This window comes from Hylaeus anthracinus, unplaced genomic scaffold (genome assembly GCF_026225885.1).
Source record: "Hylaeus anthracinus isolate JK02 unplaced genomic scaffold, UHH_iyHylAnth1.0_haploid 11982, whole genome shotgun sequence".
NCBI lineage: Eukaryota > Metazoa > Arthropoda > Insecta > Hymenoptera > Colletidae > Hylaeus > Hylaeus anthracinus.
This window is the reverse complement of record NW_026534330.1, coordinates 9693988-9716041: the sequence shown is the minus strand read 5'-3', so window position 1 is coordinate 9716041 and position 22054 is coordinate 9693988. Positions and strand designations below refer to the sequence as shown.

General features: G+C 35.0%; 1 protein-coding gene across 2 annotated transcripts in view; it reads left to right on the top strand.

The window, feature by feature from the left end:
- LOC128886057 (uncharacterized) overlaps positions 1 to 22054 on the top strand; it is a 346337-nt gene that overhangs the window by 189453 nt on the left and 134830 nt on the right. Inside the window, exons 6-7 of one of the 2 annotated variants that reach the window (XM_054140598.1) lie at positions 2853 to 2916; positions 20669 to 20816. In XM_054140598.1, the coding sequence (XP_053996573.1) occupies positions 20672 to 20816 (145 nt within the window). In that variant the 5' untranslated portion in view covers positions 2853 to 2916; positions 20669 to 20671. The remainder of the gene's footprint in view (positions 1 to 2852; positions 2917 to 20668; positions 20817 to 22054) is intronic. The other variant, XM_054140597.1, reaches the window with a different exon arrangement.

The window sequence follows — 22054 nt, the reverse complement described above, 5'->3', positions numbered from 1 at the left end:
CTATTTGCACATTATCAACGACGGTTACTTTAGAAGAAAAAAAATTTTAAATTCCATTAGGATTTCGGAACTCTTGAATGTTTTTCTTTATAGGAATTAAGCTATGACTAATGTGTCTACAACTAGCGTTTGATTAATATACTTATCCAATTAATGGACAAAATAATTTAACTATTGACGTCATGATCGATGAAGATTCGCCGTTCTTGTTTCATCTGATTTTAATAGCTCATAATAAAGAACACCTTTCGTGTCTCGTTAGTGCAACTATTTTTGTTCAGGTATTAGGCTTTGCAAGTAATGTTGTCGGTTGGCCAGGGCCCATGCGTGTTTTGCGTTTAGGAGTATAATAAATCATGTCGGCCTGTCTAGTCGTTGTCTACTCGTCAAAGATAGGCACGCATCCAAGCGTACATCTGTCTTCTTTGAGAATTTCCCCTATTTTAGTTTTTGTGTTAAGATTGTCACTAAGAATTCATGCATAATTAATCGACTAGCGTTGATAACCAGATGCAGACCACTATTGTACAAACCAGATACAATACCAGGTACAGAATTAAAAATATTCTGTTGGATGAACCTTACGGTTTACTAATCGAAGTTTTCAGTTGACTGTATTTTTGTGACTTGTAGAAAAGAGTTTTCTGTTTTCATACAGTTCGTGATTTCACTTCGAATTGAATTATGTCCCTATCTGTTGTGTTATGAGAGATTTTTGGACCCGCTATTTACTAATCAAGAAGTAATTTTTAAATATTTTTCAAATATTGTATAATATCTTGTTCGTACTATATAAAAGTAATTTGACGTAATTGTAGTCTCGACAAGTTATTCCAGCCCCTTTCAGACTGTTGGTACATGTAATAGCAAATTACCATAGATTTGTTCAAACTGAAAAATGTAATAACATATGCATACGTATTTGTCACTTTACATTTAGTTTGTATTCATACACCATCGTTTAGTCAAATAACACATGGTCTCTTCAAGCTTACAAAAATGTGTGCAAAGTTCACTTAAAAGTCTTAGAATTATAACGGCTACAACCGTAGCAAATAATTTTACGTAATTAAAAAATCTCCATGAAAATATTGTACGTTACACTCTTGTCCAGTGACAAAAATTTAAATCGATAAAAATTTTGATCCAAACCTTCGAAGTGTCTAAGTGTAAGTCAACTGAGAACTTGAAAGTCCATTTCAACTTGTAATGAGATTCTGCTGTCTGACTCCATGGACTTTCGAATTTTCTGAACGAACCTGTACCACGTCCGCCACGAGAAAAAGTTTGAACTCGATCGGGAATTTTTCGTCCATCGAATCCGTGTCCGCGGTTACGGAGACTGTTGCGAATTCCTTTTCACGTTTGGTCGTTAATTTCTACGGAATTGCTCAAATTTTTTCCGGAAGAACAGCTTTCGTCTTTCACTCCAACGGAATCATAATTAATCTTTCGTTTCAAGAGGGAACTGCTGGAACTTCACCAATTAACTCTCACTATTCGCCGGTGTAAACGCGTAATATCCTTCTTGCCATGCAATTCACAGCGACACGAAGTAATTTTATTGGTTTACAACGCGTTTTATGCGCAACCAGTTATGCACAACGCTATGCAGACAGCGTCGAGCTTTTTAACTATAGAAAGATTGAGCCACGTTGAGATCTAAATTGTGGTTTCTCCAGCGCATCTACTTTATTCATAATTACATTTGAAGAACGGCCTCAGTTCTCTATAATTTAACGAGACTCTAGTTGATTCACATTTGAGAACAGATTGTCATAATAGAACATTCATTTATATTTTCGTAATTTATCATCTTATTTCATGTACTTTCGTTCCATTTCCGTTGTAACTGTGTATGTACTTTGTTTTTCTTTCATATCATGTTGATATGAACTAGATTTGGATATACTTTTTTACACATCCAACCTTAAAGACGCAATTGTACTTACATTTATTTTTAATATAAAGTCCTAATTAATTTATATTCGCTATATATTTTAAACGAACGAGCCCCACATATGCTCAATAATGTTTCACTTGAACCTTCGACATCCTTCGCTTGTTTCCAGTTTTCTTTTTTGGGTGGCCATCATTCTAACGGAAAAGAAATTCTAATGTCACCACGATTTATCGCCGATTCGTTGCGAGTAGATGAAGAAGTTTTATTGCGATCACGTCAGCTCGTAAAACGATAGATTGGCATTGCGCGGCTAATCCGCTAATTCCAAAGATTTGCTCACGGCGATGGCTCGTGAATTTCAAGATATCGAGCCACCCTTTCTGCATGAATTAAATTCAGGAATCACTGTCCGGTTTTTTTTACGGCATTAACGTGTCGAGAAGACTCGAGAGCTCGAACGACCCAGTTCTGGGCTTAAGACGATTAATTTTTTGTCGGGTGGGAACCACATTTTGCGTATGTTATTATACGAATATAAACGGGATTTCGATCATTTTCATTGCCTGAGAAATGAGATAGCATTCCGAACTTGAATATTTTCATTTACTTTGCGTCCATTTGGAGTTAAATTATTTAAATCCCATTTTTATTCAATCTTTCGCAGCTTAAATTATTTAGTATGGATGAGAGAGAAAACGTAGATGCCTTTGTCTGCATCCTTTGATATCCAGTTTTTATTTATTTTGTAAGGTCCGAGTTCATTTTATAACGAAGCTAAGTAGTATTAAATTAGAGGACAATTTTTTATGAAATTCTTTATTCAGAGTTGTACGTAAATACGTTGATAGTAAAAAGTGTCTGTTATTATAAACTGGAAGGGCGGAGAAAATCATGTAATGGTTCTATACAAAATTTGGACTAACTCGACTGTTTTTTTTTTCTGTTTCAGGTAAGTCATACAAACTTAACGTAGACGAATCTACGGCTAATTACCGAAGACATTCAAATTACAGGTATTTATTACAGTTATCACGAGATACTTCTCATGAAATATTGAACTCTTCCGCCTTAAACAAATCGCCCTGAATACTAATATAAATAACCAATAGTGTGATTAATCAGCCTGTATAATCTAAAAATATGACTTTCGTCATCCTGTAAGACTACATTTATTTAACAAAATCCACGATAAAAAGAATTGCTTGTTATTCTAATCGAATCCCGTCGCGAGAAAATTGCTAACTGCCACGAGAATATAAGAATAGGGTACAGCATGCAGCGGTTCTGATCCGAGATAGTGAAAAACAGATTAAAGTCTACTCACACGTTCGCTTTCAGAAAGTTTCCAGTGGAGGAGCGACAAGCTCGTTCGAAAAGTGAGAAAACTTTTTGACACCGCCGCTGACAGCGTTTCTTCATAAGGTTTCTTAATTTGAACCATAAAGTTTACGAGGCTCTGACGCGCCGCGAGCTCAGAGCTAGGAAATTGAACGTTGCATCGGATGCAATTAACCCGCCGCGGTTACGAATAACCACCGTTTCAGGAGTGGAATTGCATCCTAAGGTTACACCGTCGAAAGTTCTAACCGAAGTTCCAGCCAATTTCAAGGTTGTTCCAGGAAAATCGGATTTATTACTGGTTAAAGTTTGGCCATTTCTGACGCGTTTAAAATCGATAACAAAACGCATTTCTCCGGGAGTTTCTTTTAAATGATAACGTATATTGCAATTTTAGTAACATTTGTTATGTTCAATATGCACGATTCAAGGAACACCTGGACTGGAATTAATTTAATACTTGGTTATGAGGAAATATAGAACAACGTTTAGTTCTATGCATCGGGAATATTACTAATTTAATGTGATTATAGTTACAGGTATAGAGAAATGAATTCATGATTCTTTTTTGGGATACTAAACAATGGAATAAGATTAATAAAACAATTTCGTGAATCATTAGGAGGCCTAAGCAATTTATTATATAATATTTTACATTGGAGTCTTTGAGGTATCTTCAGTATTGTCTGTACTCAGTATTCTTCAATGTTATAATTCTAATTAATTTGATGTCAGATTTGCATAATAGCACTTTAGTTTCTACTTTTATAATAGCATTTTTTTGATTAAATTTGAGGAGCAGTTCGCACGTATAAATAAACACGAAACAGTACTCACAATTTCACAGCAACGATTATCAAAGATCGTGTCGATAGTTGTAATATGTACTTTAATTAATTCATACCCAGAATTGCGTGAATGCTCTCGAGTAACCCTTAACAAAATTACCTCCTCTTCGTCGGAGTTCATCCAGGGTTACATAGAGGAGCCCGAAGACCCTTCGACATTCTCCACCTGTGAATAACTTGAGGGACGGCTCGACCGTACTCTCTCCTACCCTTTTCGTTGGCTCCCATTCGCGAATATCCGCACTCGCGTTTTCCTTGCCGCAGTTCACTTCCACTGTAAACACTTGCTCAACTTTCGCGTTCGCCGTTGCTTCAGACTCGACTGGTTCACCTAGGAAGTGGTCCACGGAATTGTTTACACTGCACTTACGGAAGAATTTACGCCGACGCCTCTCGTCGCGACGCGAAACACGCATCCACGTGATTCTAACCCCCACGGTATATGCATACTTCGCAATGGCATTTGATGTTCTTTGATGCGTGTATTAATAGTCTTCCCAATTTTACCCGCATACACTTTTCTGCAGAAAATGGAATTTTGTAAACTCCTTACTCCTTGGTCTAGTACCGGCCACGGCTCCTTGGTGTTGTCCCTGCTAATATAAATCTAAATCTAAAGATCTTTTTACAAATTCGCAGCCATTAGCTCGTTATTACTCACGACGAAGCATCGTTCGACAAGCTTTCGTCGCGAATAATACCGATTACCAGATCTCACCACGTGGAGGTTGCTACGACTGGAGACCCGGAGATAGAAGGAATCAAACTTCCTTCGATCTCCCTCTACATAGAGTATACATACGTAGATGCATACTCTACATAGAGTCAACGAACTTAATACTAAGTACGAAACCGTGAAAATCAAAGAAGACAAAGTTCCTTTGATTTCCAAAGTCTAAGTCTGACTCTGTCAAATACTTATTTGAACTAAATGGAAGCTAAATGGAAATCGCGACATAACGCGACCACGTAACTGGACTTACAGAGTCAATTCCGTTTCCGCTGGTGGGCCTGATTCGAGAGAAAGACGATCAACGTCTCCGCCAGTACTCTACTCCCTGCATACCTGCTGCCGAGGGCCCGGATCCGACCTTACAGTGTACGACGTAGGTAGCACCGCGTCGGGTTGCCCTGCCCTGGCGACACCAGCTATGTCTGACGGTCGTAGAGTCTCGAAACGGAGTTCTACTCTCTGCACAACGTCAGGAGTCCAGGACACGACTTGCATCCGTCTGACGGCTCTTTTGAGCTGCGCTGCGTCAGGAGCCTGGACTTCGCCTGACGCGTACAGAGAGTAGAAGATTCCTCGGAGGCGTCGAATGACCCTCTCTCAAATCAGACCCACTAGAGGACGGCGACCGACTTCGGCCAGTCACATGGTTGACCACTACACTTATCACATCAAGTAATAGTAACCGAAATGGAGAACGGAGTTGCGAGTCCAATATAGACCTACGAACAAACAAAAGAATCGAACAAATATGTACATTAAATATGTACATTTCCAAATTAATGAAATATTTACAATGCATACTGTAACATTCAGTCTTCGATTAACTATTAATATCCATCATTGTTCAGAATAAGTATTCATCGAGCACTGTTATTGTGAGAAATTTTTCTATACCATTATATCTGTTAGCTGGAATAACTAAAAATTAATTTCTGACAATAGTTACATTAATTATGAACAATACTTATTATTAAACAATGATCGAGAATATAATTTTGCAGTAATATTAATATGTCACGTAGGTATTCTTTCTCGATGGATCAATTGAAGAAAGGTCGAAAATACTGCTTGTAAAAATTGAAATCCATTTGAAATCCATTTTAAGGTCATAGCATCTTCTTTCTTCCTAATTCATTCTTCTTCTTCTTCTTTTTTAGACACACCCTGTATAAACAGTATTTCGAGCTTCCGTAACGAAATACCGACCACGATAATAATTCCCTTCTGTAATTCCCAGTTAAGCTAAATTAGAAGGATTCACGTGTAAATCCGCGTGACGTTCATTTGGTTAGACAAAATGTCAGGATTTACCGATAATCGTTCCACTTGTTCGTGTTTGTGGATTGTTTGAACACCACTATGACATACAATGCTGTTTTCTAAACGTTCATCTCAAGTAAAAAAATACACACGTAAAGAGTTATCCATGCATGATGATTGCGAGACCTGTTACGCTTTCTCAGTTACTCCTGAATAAAAATATACAAGAAAAATTAACTCAAAGCAAAGGCTTCCATAATATCCTCGTGAATTTCTGTCTATTCTAACCGAAATGCAAGGCCTCGGATCGGCGCGTGGTTTCATGTCGCGGAACAAAACCAATTTGCGCCGATACCGATCGAATAATCGATACCAATCGTGGAGCACCCGAGAGCAATGACTCAATTTTGAGAACAACTGATTGATGAAATAATCACACTTCTCGTGCAGGCGATTCAGTTTCCCCAAGAACAATAGAAAACATTGGACCGTTGTACGCGCACGCACGATACACTTGCACCAGACAAAAACACACGAAACTGTCGTCTACTGTCTGCCACAATGTATATGGTAATCCACTTATTGTCTCGCCGAGTGAGACGCTAATGAATTATACAGGTATAATTCAACTGATCCAATTCTGGTGAGTCGCTGCGATTCACGCTACGGGTTTCTCCCGTTCTTCTTGTCCTCTGTTTTCATCTGTGTTTCACCTCTGCGTTTCTCTTCAACATTGCCGCCCTTAGCGTGAATTTCGTCGCAACCTCTGCGCTCGTAACACGCGATGTATATTTTTCATGGTATCCTGCGCTCACCCCGGGGTCAGACATTATTGCCCGAGAAATTAATTTTCAGGCGGAACGTCTACGGAAACACGGAGAACGTCGTCGAATGCCCTATCGTCTACGCATGGATTCCGGGGACATGGTTTAATAATAAGGTATTTGGCGGCAGGGTTTGCTGGGCTTGATGAAAATTGAATAAATAACATAATTGGTATTACGCCATTTGCCGAAACGTTGGCGCATTAACACGTTAACTACCACGATAGTTGTATGAGGACGACAGAGATTTTCAGTGGAGAACTAAAGAAATTAATTTTGATGATGACTTAGGGAGGAAAGTAAGTCTGAGTTGGATTCGTAAATTTGACGAGGTTACTGAAATGAGTACAATGACAAATGTTAGATTAAGTATTGTGTATTACTTTTTGTTTTTCTTTATTTGAGCTCAATCGTTGAAGTTTTCTACTACAAATTCGATTACTCTGCTATATCAAACACAAATTAATTACCACGTTTATCATCGTATTCAAAATAGTGGTTACCTAGTTAATGGATCACCGTGTACACTGCTTCCACCTACCAGCACTCGTTTCCCTACCCACCCTCTAGAGCCGCGTGAAATTTCTTCTGCCAGGAGTTTCGAGACATAAAATAAGGAGTTCCTTTCGCATATATTTATTTATATAATTTTATTGAATTTTCTGCCCTCAAAGAAAAGCTCCGTCATGAGACCGCGGAGAGTTGCGAAGAGGAACTTCCGGGAATTCGCTGTTTAATTAAACAGGATCGAGATGTCAACATTCGTCCTCTATTTTCTTTTCATCCGACGGCTGCGACGCGTTCACTTCGCTCTTTGCGAAATCCGCGTCCATTGACCGTTTTTATCTTGGCATTAGCACCCGAGTTGCAGTTCGCATTTTATTCACGACCGTGACTGGGTTGCCGTTACAGAATTTCGTAACAAGCAAACTTTACCTAAGCAAAGGCTACACACCCTATCTTTCTCCCCCACGAGGGGTTTGTTCTCTGTTATTCGTGAATCAGGCCGTTTCGCGAGCAAATCCGCGAAACTGGGACGACGCGAGCTCGAACAAAAATGTATTCGCAGTGTCGCTCGAAAAGAAGTCCATTTTCTTTTATATATATATTCAGCCTGCGCTTTTTTCTACGTTTGTTTCTGCCCGCGTCTGCCGTGGTCGGGTTCTAATTGCATTAAGTTTAATTGGACCCTCTACTCCCGGTTTCTTGTCTCGTTAATACGTAGACGATACTCGAAGGAGCAAATTAACGAAAGTTTGTTGAAATGTCTCGATAGCATTTGTCAAAACAGAGTTTTTGTTTTACTTTACTTGAGAAGAAATGTATCTTTTTTTCACAAATACGTTTTTGTACCATGTTGGTATTATATCCATTTTCTGTTTCATGTATCGCGACTAAATTTCTGGGATTAACAAGACAGATATGTAGCACGAGAGTCATAAACTCTATAAATATGTAAGTATTGCGATTATGTTTCGCTCATCTACAAAAGGGAACGCAGCAGCATGCAATATTCATCAAATGAAAATGATGTATGCGATATTTTTATATGCGTTAGGAGAGAAACGCCCGTGACGTGGATTTTTTATCCTATTATTCGTTATTGTGTTTTTTTTAGATGCTTGCAGTGATGAGTTGACAGCGTGATATGTAAATTGCAAAAGTAACAATTATTGCAGTTGCGAATGGAGCCAAGGATAATAATGCTTTTATCTGAAATCAAAAAGAGCCATTTTTTTATATCTATTATTTGTATATTTCTTATTTTGATATACCTTATGTTTTAAGTAATTTCCATTTCATATTTAAATAAAGTTCACGATTGATTTTACTGTCTTGGCAAGGACCTTTTATTCGTGTCGAAAGCATTGGAATTAATTACGTTTACGTTCGGAAAGTTTAGATAATGTAATTTGCCATGCATCAGTCGAATAACATTCACGTAATTTTAAGAAAAAAACAAGTCGAATACACAAGTACAAATTCCCGCGTTCAGAACGTCAAGCGATTTGATTTGTTCAGCAAAGTTGAATTGCTCGATGAACGAACGTCACTTTTATTTTTCTTTCACTAAATAAACTTTCCCATAGCTATGAGAAATGTTTCGTAAGGTGACTGTAGAATTTAAAATTCCCTTCTTACCGAATCATGTCAAGAATGTTTGCAACTTGGCTGCAAAGTGTTTCCGTTCTATCTCGTGAACCGCGATCCACTTTCGCCGAGGAGTGGGGAGGGGTTAGAGATTATTAAAAGAAAGTTGAAGTCTTTCTTACGACTTCGTCGAAATTAAACAGAGGAAACGTGTTGCGCCGACCAGTTATTTCATTTATAATGCACTCCTTCGCGAAATGCTTAAAATCTTTGTTCTCAAGTATTTCTTTTTTTTTCGGTTAACAGTCGACTTTGAAATTCTTTTTTTACGAGTGAACGCGAATGGAGGTTGCCCGAGCGACTACAATTTAGAATATTTCCCGTTGGAAAGAATTTTATCGGAGGTTTGAATTTTTCTGAAAGCAGCGAGATGGTATACTATCGCCCTTGCCCGAGAATGTTACACATTTCATACTTTTCGCTTTGGTCTGATCAAAAATATATTAGATTGCTGCGACACGCGGCGGATCTTTGTTCGTTATTGTGTTTATGAACCTAATTTGATTCACTTTAGTTATGGTAATCCTTCTTTATATTATCAACAAATTACGAGAAAATATATTTTTCTCTATTTTTGTGGATACTGTATGTAAGCATAAACATATTCATCTTTTTTTTCGTTATACTTCTTGTACTGAGCCATTAAAATTTCAGTCTTAAACAAATTTTAAAATTAAAATTGCATAGTATTCATTGATTGAGTAAACTTTCCATAATATTGAATTGACTTTTTCAACCATGTAGCTACTGGTCATTTTCAGTTATGTTAAAAAATAAATAATTCGTCCATCCGGAAATAAAAATAACAATGTATTTTTTAATATTCATGTAAATTTACATACTGAATACATTGAATATTTGGTTACAAAATATTATTAGTTGCTTGTGAAATTTAATTTAAATGATTATTAACAGTACCAACAAAAAAATAAAATTGTGTTCTAGTTTATATAGTTTTATACAGTTTTACTAAAATGTTTATAAATTAGTTAACCCCACTATAGCCAACTGTCTCGTATTTTTGCAAGTATTTTTTGTAAATCTTTTCTAGACATCCATCTAAATGTTTGAAATAAATTGAATAACTTCATAACTTGGTTGTCCCAGTTAGACGATTCTCCTGGACAGTGGTTCTTCATTTTTCCGATACTAACCATTATTTATCATTTGTCTAATGCTAACGAATCGAAGGTCGAACAAAGTCGAAACGAGTACAATGGTAATGCCCGTGTAAACCGTGTTTCGTATTCTCAAAGTCGGCCAGCAAATTGCTGATATTTCTATCCACCATTGCCGACCACAATTCGACAGTGACTTCGGAATCGCGTATCGTACAATTGCTACCAAATTCCGTGTTTAAGAGGGCTGGCTATATAGAATCGTAACGAGCGCATTCAAAGCGCGACGGGATTACCGTTTTGCTCGAGAGGAGGCAATTGTAGTAGCTCATTATGCTTAGATACAATCAGACGGGAAAGGTTCGTTTCGGACGCGTAAAATTTCGAATATTAGCCCTTTGTGCTCCATTTAGTTCGTTAATGCGTTATTCCTATACCCTGCCACTACCGCCATTGTTCTTATATAGAACTTTCTTATTCGGATGTAGATGTTATTCATGATCCACTTGCAAAGTACAGTATTATTGGATTTTTCTTTGGATTTTGTGTATTTATTATCTATCATTCATTAATTTTTCTTACATGAATTGTTATATTTTGCGTAGATTATAATCTTGATTAAATTTAGTTGATTGTAGTAAATTTAGATTTTATCCTTTATAATCTTCATTTCGTACGTAAAGGGGTTTTCAACAGAGGCTATAGAATTTTGTTTTCTGATGAAACAGGTGGTGTAGAATATATGTATCTAATGTTTTTATTTTAAATAAAGGTACACGTGAATACATAGTGAACATAGTGGGCTATTTTTTAATTCACCTCAAAAAGTTTAAATCATTGTTAGTCATACAATTTACCAAAGTTGACATTACTCATAGTCATACAGTTTAATCTTTTATCCTGTGTCAATGTTTTGACTTCATAGTTTCTGGGTCCTCTTCAAGATAAATTAGTTTTAGGTTAAACAACCAGGTGTGCAACTTCAACATGCAACTTACATTTGAATTTAAACTCTTGTTTAAGTTAGAAACGTGGTCCTCTAATCCAAAACTAATTTACTCCGGAACAGACCTAGAAACGATGGATTGGAGTATTTAGAAATGAATCATACCCTCAACAAAATTAATCACCATACGTACCTACGATGCACATAAATATTAATTTAATTTATTGTGTTCTTCAAAAATTCTATTCCACAATAAAAATAACATTCGAGAACAATAATGAAATTTTTAAGAAATGCTATAAAATTACAATAAAAAGACATCTTTTTTAATTTATCTATTTTTAAATTTTATTTATCGACTTCCACTAATTCTAGGTCATTTCTAAGTAATTCGAAAGCCAGAAGTGAACTGGAAAAGTGGTAAATAGACTTCGTTAATATTAACAATGGTACTGGAAAGAACAGTTGACCAAAAAACATTTGATTCTTCTTTCGCTTGACCATCCGTGCAGGTGCATTGGTCTCGTTGCCGTCCACGTACTGGAGTTTCCAAGAGAAAAGAAGGCAAAGTTCGTGAGCGGGAACCTTGATGCTGGACTCGGTTGTTTCAACGAATTTGTATGCTCGCACCAGGCCAACTTGCTTGTTTCGTCTTCGTTAATAATCACGTGCTTCTTTCGCCTAATAATTGGCCAGGGACACGAGCTGCATCTCGCCTCCACGCGCGGCCCTAATTTCTCTCAATCGAATAATTACCTGCGGCCCTGACTAGCATTCGGGCTCTGCAACTCTCCAGAACAAATTATCAGCAACTGACAGACCATTCTGTGCGTGCGTGTGTATGTCCTCTTTTTAGTACGTTTCTCAGTGATTCGTGAGATTTATGTTAATTTAACCCTTTCATAATTACCGTACTATTTTTGATAGACACAAATTCTTGTCGTTTTATATCGTTATTAGAGTATCAATAACAGTAGCAATTATTTGGTAGTTTCTCTTTACCTAATCACAGTGAGGCAATTGAATTATTTTATTAAGATAATGAATATATTACATTTAGATAAAATTACAGCTTTCTATTTTTTTTTCGACGATTTATATCTCACATAATATTGAAACAAATAAATTTGGCAAATCGCACACGTAGATATAGGGGTATATCACTGGTACCGAGGGAAGTGAATCAGTTTCAAGTCGGTGGAAAGAAAGTTAACGAGATTCCGAAACTCTGAGCGATAGCCCACGTGACGATACCTGAAATTATACAGCACCATCACCGGCAGTCCACTCTTTGTTTTACTTCCTACATAAATTATGGATAATCTTCTTAGTTTCATACTTCCCTTGAGGAACTTCCACTTCCGATGATCGCAGCGAAGATTAAGTTTGAATTCGCGAATCTGCTCCGTCGTCTGGTAACGCCGAGATCTTTAACTTCTTTCGTTTTCGCCGTTCCACTCATTTTCATACTATTTTCGAAACGGATCCCCGTTTTAATACCCATTTGATATTCAACTTTCAACGTCGGCTGAATATAATGCTCTCAATTGGGGAACTTTTGTCCACCTGCGAACGTAACTTGTGTTCCAGACCAGACGGTAAATTGAATTTGTCTCGTATTATCGTTTTAATTTTAACAAAATTTTTTCAGAGGAATATGGTATCATATCTAATCATATCACATATGGTCAGACACGTTTACAACTGATACACAATTAACATCATATTTACAATGCAGTGGGAAAGTTTCTGTAAGGTCATATTTTCAGCTTGGCTTCAGAAAAAGAGAATAAACAATGAATTTTGAGTAACATGAAATTAAATATAATAAGGTAGAATAGATGCAATAAACATTAAGAAGCATGTTACAGGCATTTTTCTCTATAGAGAATAAAAAGGAAAATAACGACCCAAAAACTTTTATTATTCACTGTATATTAACTCTAATCAATTCTAATTTCAGTTGATTTAATAGTATTCGTTTAATAATGAAAAAACATGCTATTAATAATACCATGAAATTTTTAGTTGAAGTCTAATCACTAGGTTCTTACTTGACTCAAAAGTAACTTGACAAAGTTAGAAACTTATTTTATGTAGAGAATACTACACTTCTTCTACTGAATAATGTATTTTAAAATTAATAAAACATGAAAACAAGAGATTTTTATAAACAAAGTGGCTGCAGATTTCTAAACACCAAGAGGAGTGAAAAGAATATTTTACAAACGAAATCTTAAATGGACCAGAAAATTCTGTGAGAATAGAATGAAATAAGAAACCTGAAAAAATTTAAAAAGGTCTCTCTATTAAATGGAATAACGTAGGCGAAATCTCATCATTGCGAATGCAATTTATATGGTAATTTCAATAAATGTTATATTAAATTCAATATGTAGTTATAGTAGTCGTCATAGTAAAAAGATTTGTTGAAAACAATATTGTAAGCTTTTTTCCTTTAAATTTAATACGAATTGTATGCGAATTCTCACGAGAAGAAAAGACTTTTCTTTTTTTTTTTAAATGAGGCGTACGGACGTATTGTCCTGAATAATTAAAAAATGGTCCCACAGAATTTTACTCTTATTAAGGATACTCGTGAAAAAGTTTTTTGTCGTCAGTAATAAAAGCATGAAAAGTGAAACTAGAAAATAAAAAGTTTGAAAATCTGGTACGACTGAAAACTTTTGCATGCTGGTTTTTATCAACACTGCATCGTAGCCATAACATATTTATCACTTTTTATATCGATTCTGTTAAAAGTAGTAAAAACGTAAAAATTTTATTCGATTTCCTGCTTCCTAGCACACAGTTGTTTCTGATTGAGTAATATCAACTTTTTATTAGAATTTATTGAAGTATTAATTAAGTACTCAAAAATTAAAAAAAGTGTTTTTATAATGCTCATGAATGCTAATTATCTACATACTTATTTGTGTGCAGTACTTTAGCAAACAAATTAATTAAACGCTCTGATTCAATCAATTTTTATGGACTACAAAAATATATTATAATTTAAAAGGTGAACTATCATTTCGATATTGTTTTATCAGGTAGCTAAATTTATTTTTTATTTTCACATATGTCCAATTATTCGTAAACCTCAATAAATATTTTCAGATTTCAAAACCTGACCTCTCTATTGTTTGTGTTGCTTCTTTATTTTTATTTATTTGTAACAAAATGTAGTATGTCGACAAACATGTAAAATACATTGGGAACTGGAGCTGCTTGAAACTTTTCATACGTTTGCAATAAAAACCATTACTAGTACAGCTTATTTTAATTCAAACAAAACTAGTCCTGGAATTTTTAACGGTGAATTAAAAAAATATTTACAAAAAACATTCAAACGGAAAGTTTCTATTTGATTGAGTTGTACGTAAATACACATACTGTGTTACAACGAATAGCCACAAAAACTGCAAACCAACACACATCAATATTCCGTCCTTTGAAATATTTAACATTAAATATTAACTCTTAAACTATATTATATATTTTGAGGTAAATGCAAAAGTAACATTAATATTGCTAAATGCATTTTTATTTATCTTTATAAAGTATTTAATTATTCCTATGTATTTCTAAAACGTAAACCAGCGTTATATTTCTACATTTGCAATATTAAACATACATTTTATTAACTATTAAATTATGTACTATTCTTAAAAGAAAATGTTAAAATAGTATTAATATCTCAAATTCTATTTCCATTTATTTCCATGAAATATTTACCCATTCTTCTTTTTATTGGTCATTTATACAATGCAATTTTGCAATTGAGAATCGAGCCTCAGTAACAATTACATCCAGATTCTAATTAATTTTAATTAAAAGTTCGCGGTAATTTCTGTTTTGAGGAAATTGTTCTGTGTCTCTTGATATATTAAACCGTATTTGTAACTATCCCCTGTTGGGAAATTCTATCAAAGTTCCGGAATCGGATTCTTGCCACGGCGTGAATCGACGACGTACAGATTTCTAATTACACTTTCGCCTGGTGGACTAGAATCTCGTTCCACAGTCGTCGTTATTTATGTTGTAACGTGTCCAAAGATACACGAACCGTGTGCTCCATGTGCGATGTTTTCGCTAAAATTCCACGACGAAGAATCCTCTTTAAAATTAGTATTTGTAGTCTGAGAGACGATAATGGGCGCTGGAGTGTATTTTAATATTCTATTGGAATGTTTGATTCAGAAACTGTGCATCTATTAAGGCACTATTTTAATTTCTCAAATTAGAACATTTTATTTTTAATTTATTCAAATTATTAACATATTTTCTTTTCTTCTTTATTAAAATAACAATAATTGTATTAATGTGAATTTGTTGTCATTTTAGTTTGTGCTTTCTTAAGATAAATAAGTAGGTATAATTTTCATGCCTTGAAAAGTGCACTCTAATAAACCAAAAATTTATGACAATTTTTGTCTGCATTTGTGTTAAAAATTTATGAGTATTTCACTTTAATATAGTTTCCTACATTTTCAAATAGCACTGTACTTGCAGTATGGACAGAAAAGTATCATGATTTCATAGATCATTCTACATGAATTTCAGTGATAGAACACTATCAAGACATTAGGTTCACTCTGCAGTAAGGGGAAGAGATACCATAAAGGAGCCGATAGCTTCTTGCAAATGCGAATCAATATGCGGAAACGATAGCCCTTATCTTGGTCTCGTCACGACTATTTGCCGAGCCTTTCGTATTTCTCGTTTAGTTTCGATTCTGTCTGTCCCTAAAAAATGGTATCAAAGTGGTGGAATGCATATTAATACGCCATGAAGACACGACAACATAATTCACGCGAACCAGCTTTTCCCAGAACGAATAAATAATACTTTAAATGCCAATCGCTATCGACGCTCACTGTATTTGTTCTGTATTAATTTCACTCTTGCGAAAACACTAACAGGAAGGAGCAAAACAAAACGACGCCCTATGCATTTTTATTCAATGCCAGGTTAGGGGGGTTTGGCGCGTCTGGCCGGGATTAATGGAAATTTAGTGAATACATAGAATAGCAGAGTGAAAGAGAAACGGGAAATAAAACCGAAACCACGTGTTCGAGACTTGGTTCAAAAATGTTGCGTCGGAATTCCCGAATTCGACGCGCATAACTCGGCGTGTACGTACAAGCGCTCTCATGTGAAATTGGAAACCGAAATGCATAAAATTGACGATGAGCATCGATCGTGAGCGGTGTTTTCGCTATGAGTGTTATGCTTTTTTTCAGAGGAGATTCTCGCCACGCGGAAAATGTTTGCGCGAAAATGTCATTCGTGTTAAGTCTGGCATTAAACTAACGCGCACGAAAAACCCCGCCAGTTGCTGGAATCGCGGGTGAACTACATCGAGAGCACTAGTCGTTCATTTCGAGCTTGCTAATCATCAAAAGGCGGTCAATCGTTGAAAAATGTTCCTCGGATTTCAGCATTATTTCTTCATCGATGATTCCATGAAGCATCTTGAACTTCTGTATTATTTTAGAATTAATGGAAGACGGGAATAAATTATTGCTGCTCTGTGAAGTAACACATAAACACACTAAAACTTACTCAAGACAAAGTTCAGTACTTAACAAAGCTTCTATGAAGTTGTTTAGAATTTTACAATTCCAATTAAATCTTCCTGGTGAAATTTACAGTACGTAACAAAATTTCTATAAAATCGTAGATTACTTATCGCTAATGCTAAGGTTTCCAAATTTTGTAGAAATCAGAAACTTAGCGTGCTGTAGCATTGTTAATTTCATTAGTCAAGTTATAGTAGAATTTATGTTTCAAACGCATCCTACTTCACTATTAGACTTAGATTAGATTAGATTAGCTATAATGTTGGAAAGTCGATTTTGATTTCACAATGCTATGAAATTATATTCAACAAATGATGGACTATGTAATATCCATATGTTGTGATCCATAAATGATCATGAAAATTCCCATTCCTATTTATGCTAATTATAGATCGTACCCTCGATGAGACTAATTAGACGCATCTCCAATTTCCCTCCACTGTACGTTCTCACTAGTAATTACTCAGACATCAATCAAGCCAATGTGAAGGGATGGTTATGTATGCAATTATATTATATACCATTATTTGGGTATATAGAATATAATAACAATATAACATTATAGACTAACGCCAACAGAAAATTACTATACTCTTCTAAGCTGAAAATATTTATAAATACATATACAACTCAGTTTTTCAAATACAGAATCTTATTTTTCAAAAATAAAATTAGAAGTAATAGTATTAAGATTAAATATTATGAAGCAAAAAGGTTATTCAGAAATATATAAACACTGTTAGTTTAAATTCTGTTTCCCCTTGATTTGGCAATAAATATATCTTCTCATAATAATATTATTTAACTACTTGAATTTTTTTTAATAGTTTCTGTAACTGTTGAAATAATTATTAATTCCTGATCTATTTTTAATTTTGTTTAAAAAATAGAATCTGTGGATATTATAGTACCTATGAGAAAGTGTAAAAATACTGAAAATTCTGACAGCCGGTTCTTGAAACATCTTTTTTATCCTGCGGATTAATATCATTGATACCAAAGCGTCGACCAATACGAGCACGGTATTGAAAGGGAACTCACGATAAATATCGACTCTTATATGAGGTCGGGGTAAATATTGGGTCAAACGTGAAAATTAGCTGTCAATGATGGAGACAGCTTTAATCGGCAGGGGATTACCGCGTCACTTCGACTTTTACCAAAGTCAGGAAAACAAAAGTGAACACCCACGTGTTCTTTTATAGAAAGAGACCTGCTGAAGCCTGTGAAATCTATATAAAAATGAAGCCCTGACTGATTACAATCAATGTCCAGGCTAAACCCTTGATCCTAGGAAGCTGAAATTTTGCACAGAGGTTTCCTTTGTGATGTATGCAAGGAATAAGAAAGGATATTTTGAAATTCAACCGGTAAGGGGGTAAAAGGGGTTGCAACGTTGGTATTTCACGCGGGTGAAACCGCGGGATGCAGCTAGTTTTCGTATATGGTTCCTAGAATTAATATTCTGTTAGTTATTTTGAAGTAAGCTTATAGGAATTAAAAATATAATTGCTGTTAGAGTATTAAAATTAGTAATACGAGATTGCAGAAAGAGTTTCCAAATATTACCAACTTAACTTTCAATACAATAACGTTAAAAATATTTAACAGCAATTACTAATCCCATCTAGAAACTGTCAATTTTTATATCCACGTCAGTTCAGTAAACGTTAATGACCTGTCTCTAGCAGAAATAATAATTTCCTTCAAAGAGAAATAAACGAGAAATATTTATAATCGGTTAAAAAAGAAACGCAGTGATCAAAGCGCGAATGTTATCGTTAAACCACTACAAACGACGGGCAATTAGAAGGTTCCATAATTGAGCACCGGTTACGATCGGCTGGATGAAAAGAAACAATTCTCCTCGATATCATCGCAACTCGTTTCCAATTAACCATCGCATCATCCAATTAACACATGATCGCCCCTAAGATTAACCAGTTCCATAGAAATCTCTGTCGCGTCGACCCTGTCGAAACCCGTGCTCGCGATTACTATCGACATGGCTAACGACCTCATTAGTTTTGTGGCATATTATGCCGTGGAAAATGAAACACTGAGAGACGTCGAACTCATACATTCCAGAATGGAATCGCGACGCGTTAATTAATTTCTCGTTTTCACGCTCGCGATACGGCTCGCGTCTTTGGACAATTTTAAAGAACGCCTACGAATCTCATTAAGTCGCCAGCAACCGTTGGCCAGAGCTCTTCATTAATGGCAAAACGTGGTGTCATCGATTCTTCAGTCGCAGCGTTGATATTTTTTTTCCTTCCAGACGAACGCAGCGAATCGTAGTTTAACTGCTGGAAAAGAGATCAATGTTTAAATTTTCGTTTCACATCGATTGTCACTAGGGGAAGATAATTCCTTCACTCTACGGAACGTCTTATCGATAATGATTTTTTAATCACTTCAATTTAACCTTTTTCTTTGTGGAAGACAAGGGTGGAAGCTGATCGAGGGCAAGAAACTGTTTTATTTAAAGAAATATCTATTTTAAAGAAATTTCTATTTAATATCTAATTCACATTTTTCTGTGAATTATGGAATTAATATTATTTCATAGTATTGATAGATACCCTAAAATAGTATGTAATAAACTGTGATATCGATTTCGTATACCCCATTTAGTATGCTGCAAAATTATGTTATAGATTATTATATTATTTACTTGAATGAGTAAATGATAAATGATAATGAAATTAAAAACTTGTTTATATTTAAGTAACTTTCCTACCGGTTATTTACACTTTATTAATTAAGACTTGAAGATTTATTACAAAATCGAAAATATAAAATCGATTACAGTAACTCTTGAAAGTATAATTAAAATACATACGGTATTAAAATCAAAGAATAAAGGCAATTATTTCCTCCTTTAGAATTTGAACGCTGATTGGTACAACCCTTTGTTCGATAGCTTCCATTCACTTTTCAGAATTTCTTTACATATATCACATGTGCGCATACACGTATTGTTTCTTTCATATTAAAAATTAAATAATTCGTCGACGCAAATATACGAACTGGCTAGAAATTTAGGTCAGGCGATATTTTGTTCGAATGCTACATTGTTCTTCTCGAATAAAATATACATCTGTTTCAACAAATTTAATTATATATTTAAATTTAACTCTCTTTTGAAAGATACGGTAATCATATATGCAGCAAACGAATTTGAAAGTATCTATACTTGTTTTATAGTTATGAGAACCAACTACAGTAAATCCATTTATTCTAATATTATAAAGTTGAATATTTCTGAATTCAGGAATGTTTCTGCTTTAAGAATAACATGCATACATACATAGTTTAAAAGAATGAAAAATATTCGATGGTATTTACGTATATATTCGTTGATTTTTAGTAAATTTTTAGTTGTAAAAAAATACACAATTCATTCATTACATAATCCTGTATAAACGTACAACATGGATAAAAGTATTCAAAGTTATACGCAATTTTAAAATAATTATTAAAATATATTTATGAAACAAATTGTTAATACAGAACTAAAGATTAGAAAATTAAATCTATCACGTCACTCACCATACATTTATTAACTACAAGTTCGCGACTATAAGACCGTAGCAATTTTTACAAAACTGTCTTGCTTGTACTATGAATATATCATAGTCGACTTGTCGACTTGTGATAGTAGCATTTAAATTACGCACCCTTGGCTTCCAGAGTAACGTCGATTTACGTTCCAATACGCCTGTCATCGCGTATAAAATCACGGAGATTAAACCATGTTAGGATCGGCAATAAAACGTCAGTGAAGCCGTTCTAAATCCGAAAATGAATGTCGTAAAGCTCTGTACTCGGTGACATTGTGCCGTGTCGAAAGGAACCATTAAAGAGGGGACGATAAAATGACTGTATCACTTTTCATTGCATCGCGACTCAAATCACGTCCGACGTTAAACCGTATCCGTTACATTCTTCTGTTCCAGGCGATGAAGATGAGCAAAGTGGGCAACCAGACCAATTCACAGGACCCACAGGCGGTGAATTCCCGGGTATTCGTCGGGAATCTAAACACGTTTCAGTGCAGCAAGACCGATGTGGAGCGAATGTTTCAACGCTACGGCCGTCTGGCAGGTAGGTTTCTCCCGGCGAAATCACATAAACGAAAGCCCGGATCAGCTTTCCTACGTTTTAGAGATTCCTTCGCGTCAGACGTCAGATTTTTTAACGGCGAAAAGCGATGGAAGCGCGAATAGCGATGTCGGATAACAACGAAGAGCATTCCGGGTGCACACCAGCTTGGAATAATCAGAGAATCGACCGCATCTCGAAAATGAAATAGCACATCTGAACAATTTTTAGACTTCATGTTTCTGGGGAAAATATTTCACTTATAACTCGTTTATAATGTACATATAGAAGTGTTTTATTTCCTGTGAGATTCGCAGTAGCTGCCAAGAGTGTCTGGCCAAAATTCAATTTTACCATTTTTACCGAACATAGAGTACTTGGTGTTATTATTAAAATTGTCGGAATCTAACAGCGAGAAAAGATCGAATGTGTCTGAGCACAGGATTATGCTTTCATACTATAAATACTGGTTAGTATAACTGTTAGGTGTCATTTGTGAGAATAGGGATATTGAAATTGAAGTTATTGAAGTTATCAGATATTTTACTTTAATACGGTTACAAGTAATAATTTCCTCGGTGACATGAAGAACATTAAAGCTCAAACGTTTATTGAGTGTGAAAACTGGTAAAAGACAGCACGATCTCTAATTATTCTGTGTAATACGGTTAATCCATTGATCAACATTTTTATTTCAAAGAGTACTCGAAAAATAATAATTTACATAATGACAATGTAACGATTGGATGATCAAGTGTCAATTTATATCACGTATGTTTTACATCAAAAGGTAACTTTATTCAAGTTTCATTTGGGTGTTGGTTTACAGCAGTTGTATAGTGATTATTGTCTCCCTTTCGGTGAAAAACAATCGTTACGTTACGAGCTGAATATGTGAAAAGAATTTTCCTGCGAAATGGAATACAGTACTATAAACATTATTTAAACGAATAACAAAAAATAGTATAAACACAGTATTATCATAAAAGCATTAACTTTAGAATTATAATTACAATATATTTCTTTTATTATATAAGTCAAGTTGTCTGGCGGAGTTACATGGATCTTGCAATTAATGTATTTTATGTAAATGTTCAAAACTGTGTGATCGAAACTATAAATTACAATACATGTTTCAATACATTCCCCTATAAACATATTTGTTCATAGATTTAGTACAGAAATATTGAGATCATTTTATATATTGCAGAATATAATTTTTATTTTTTTTATTTTATAAA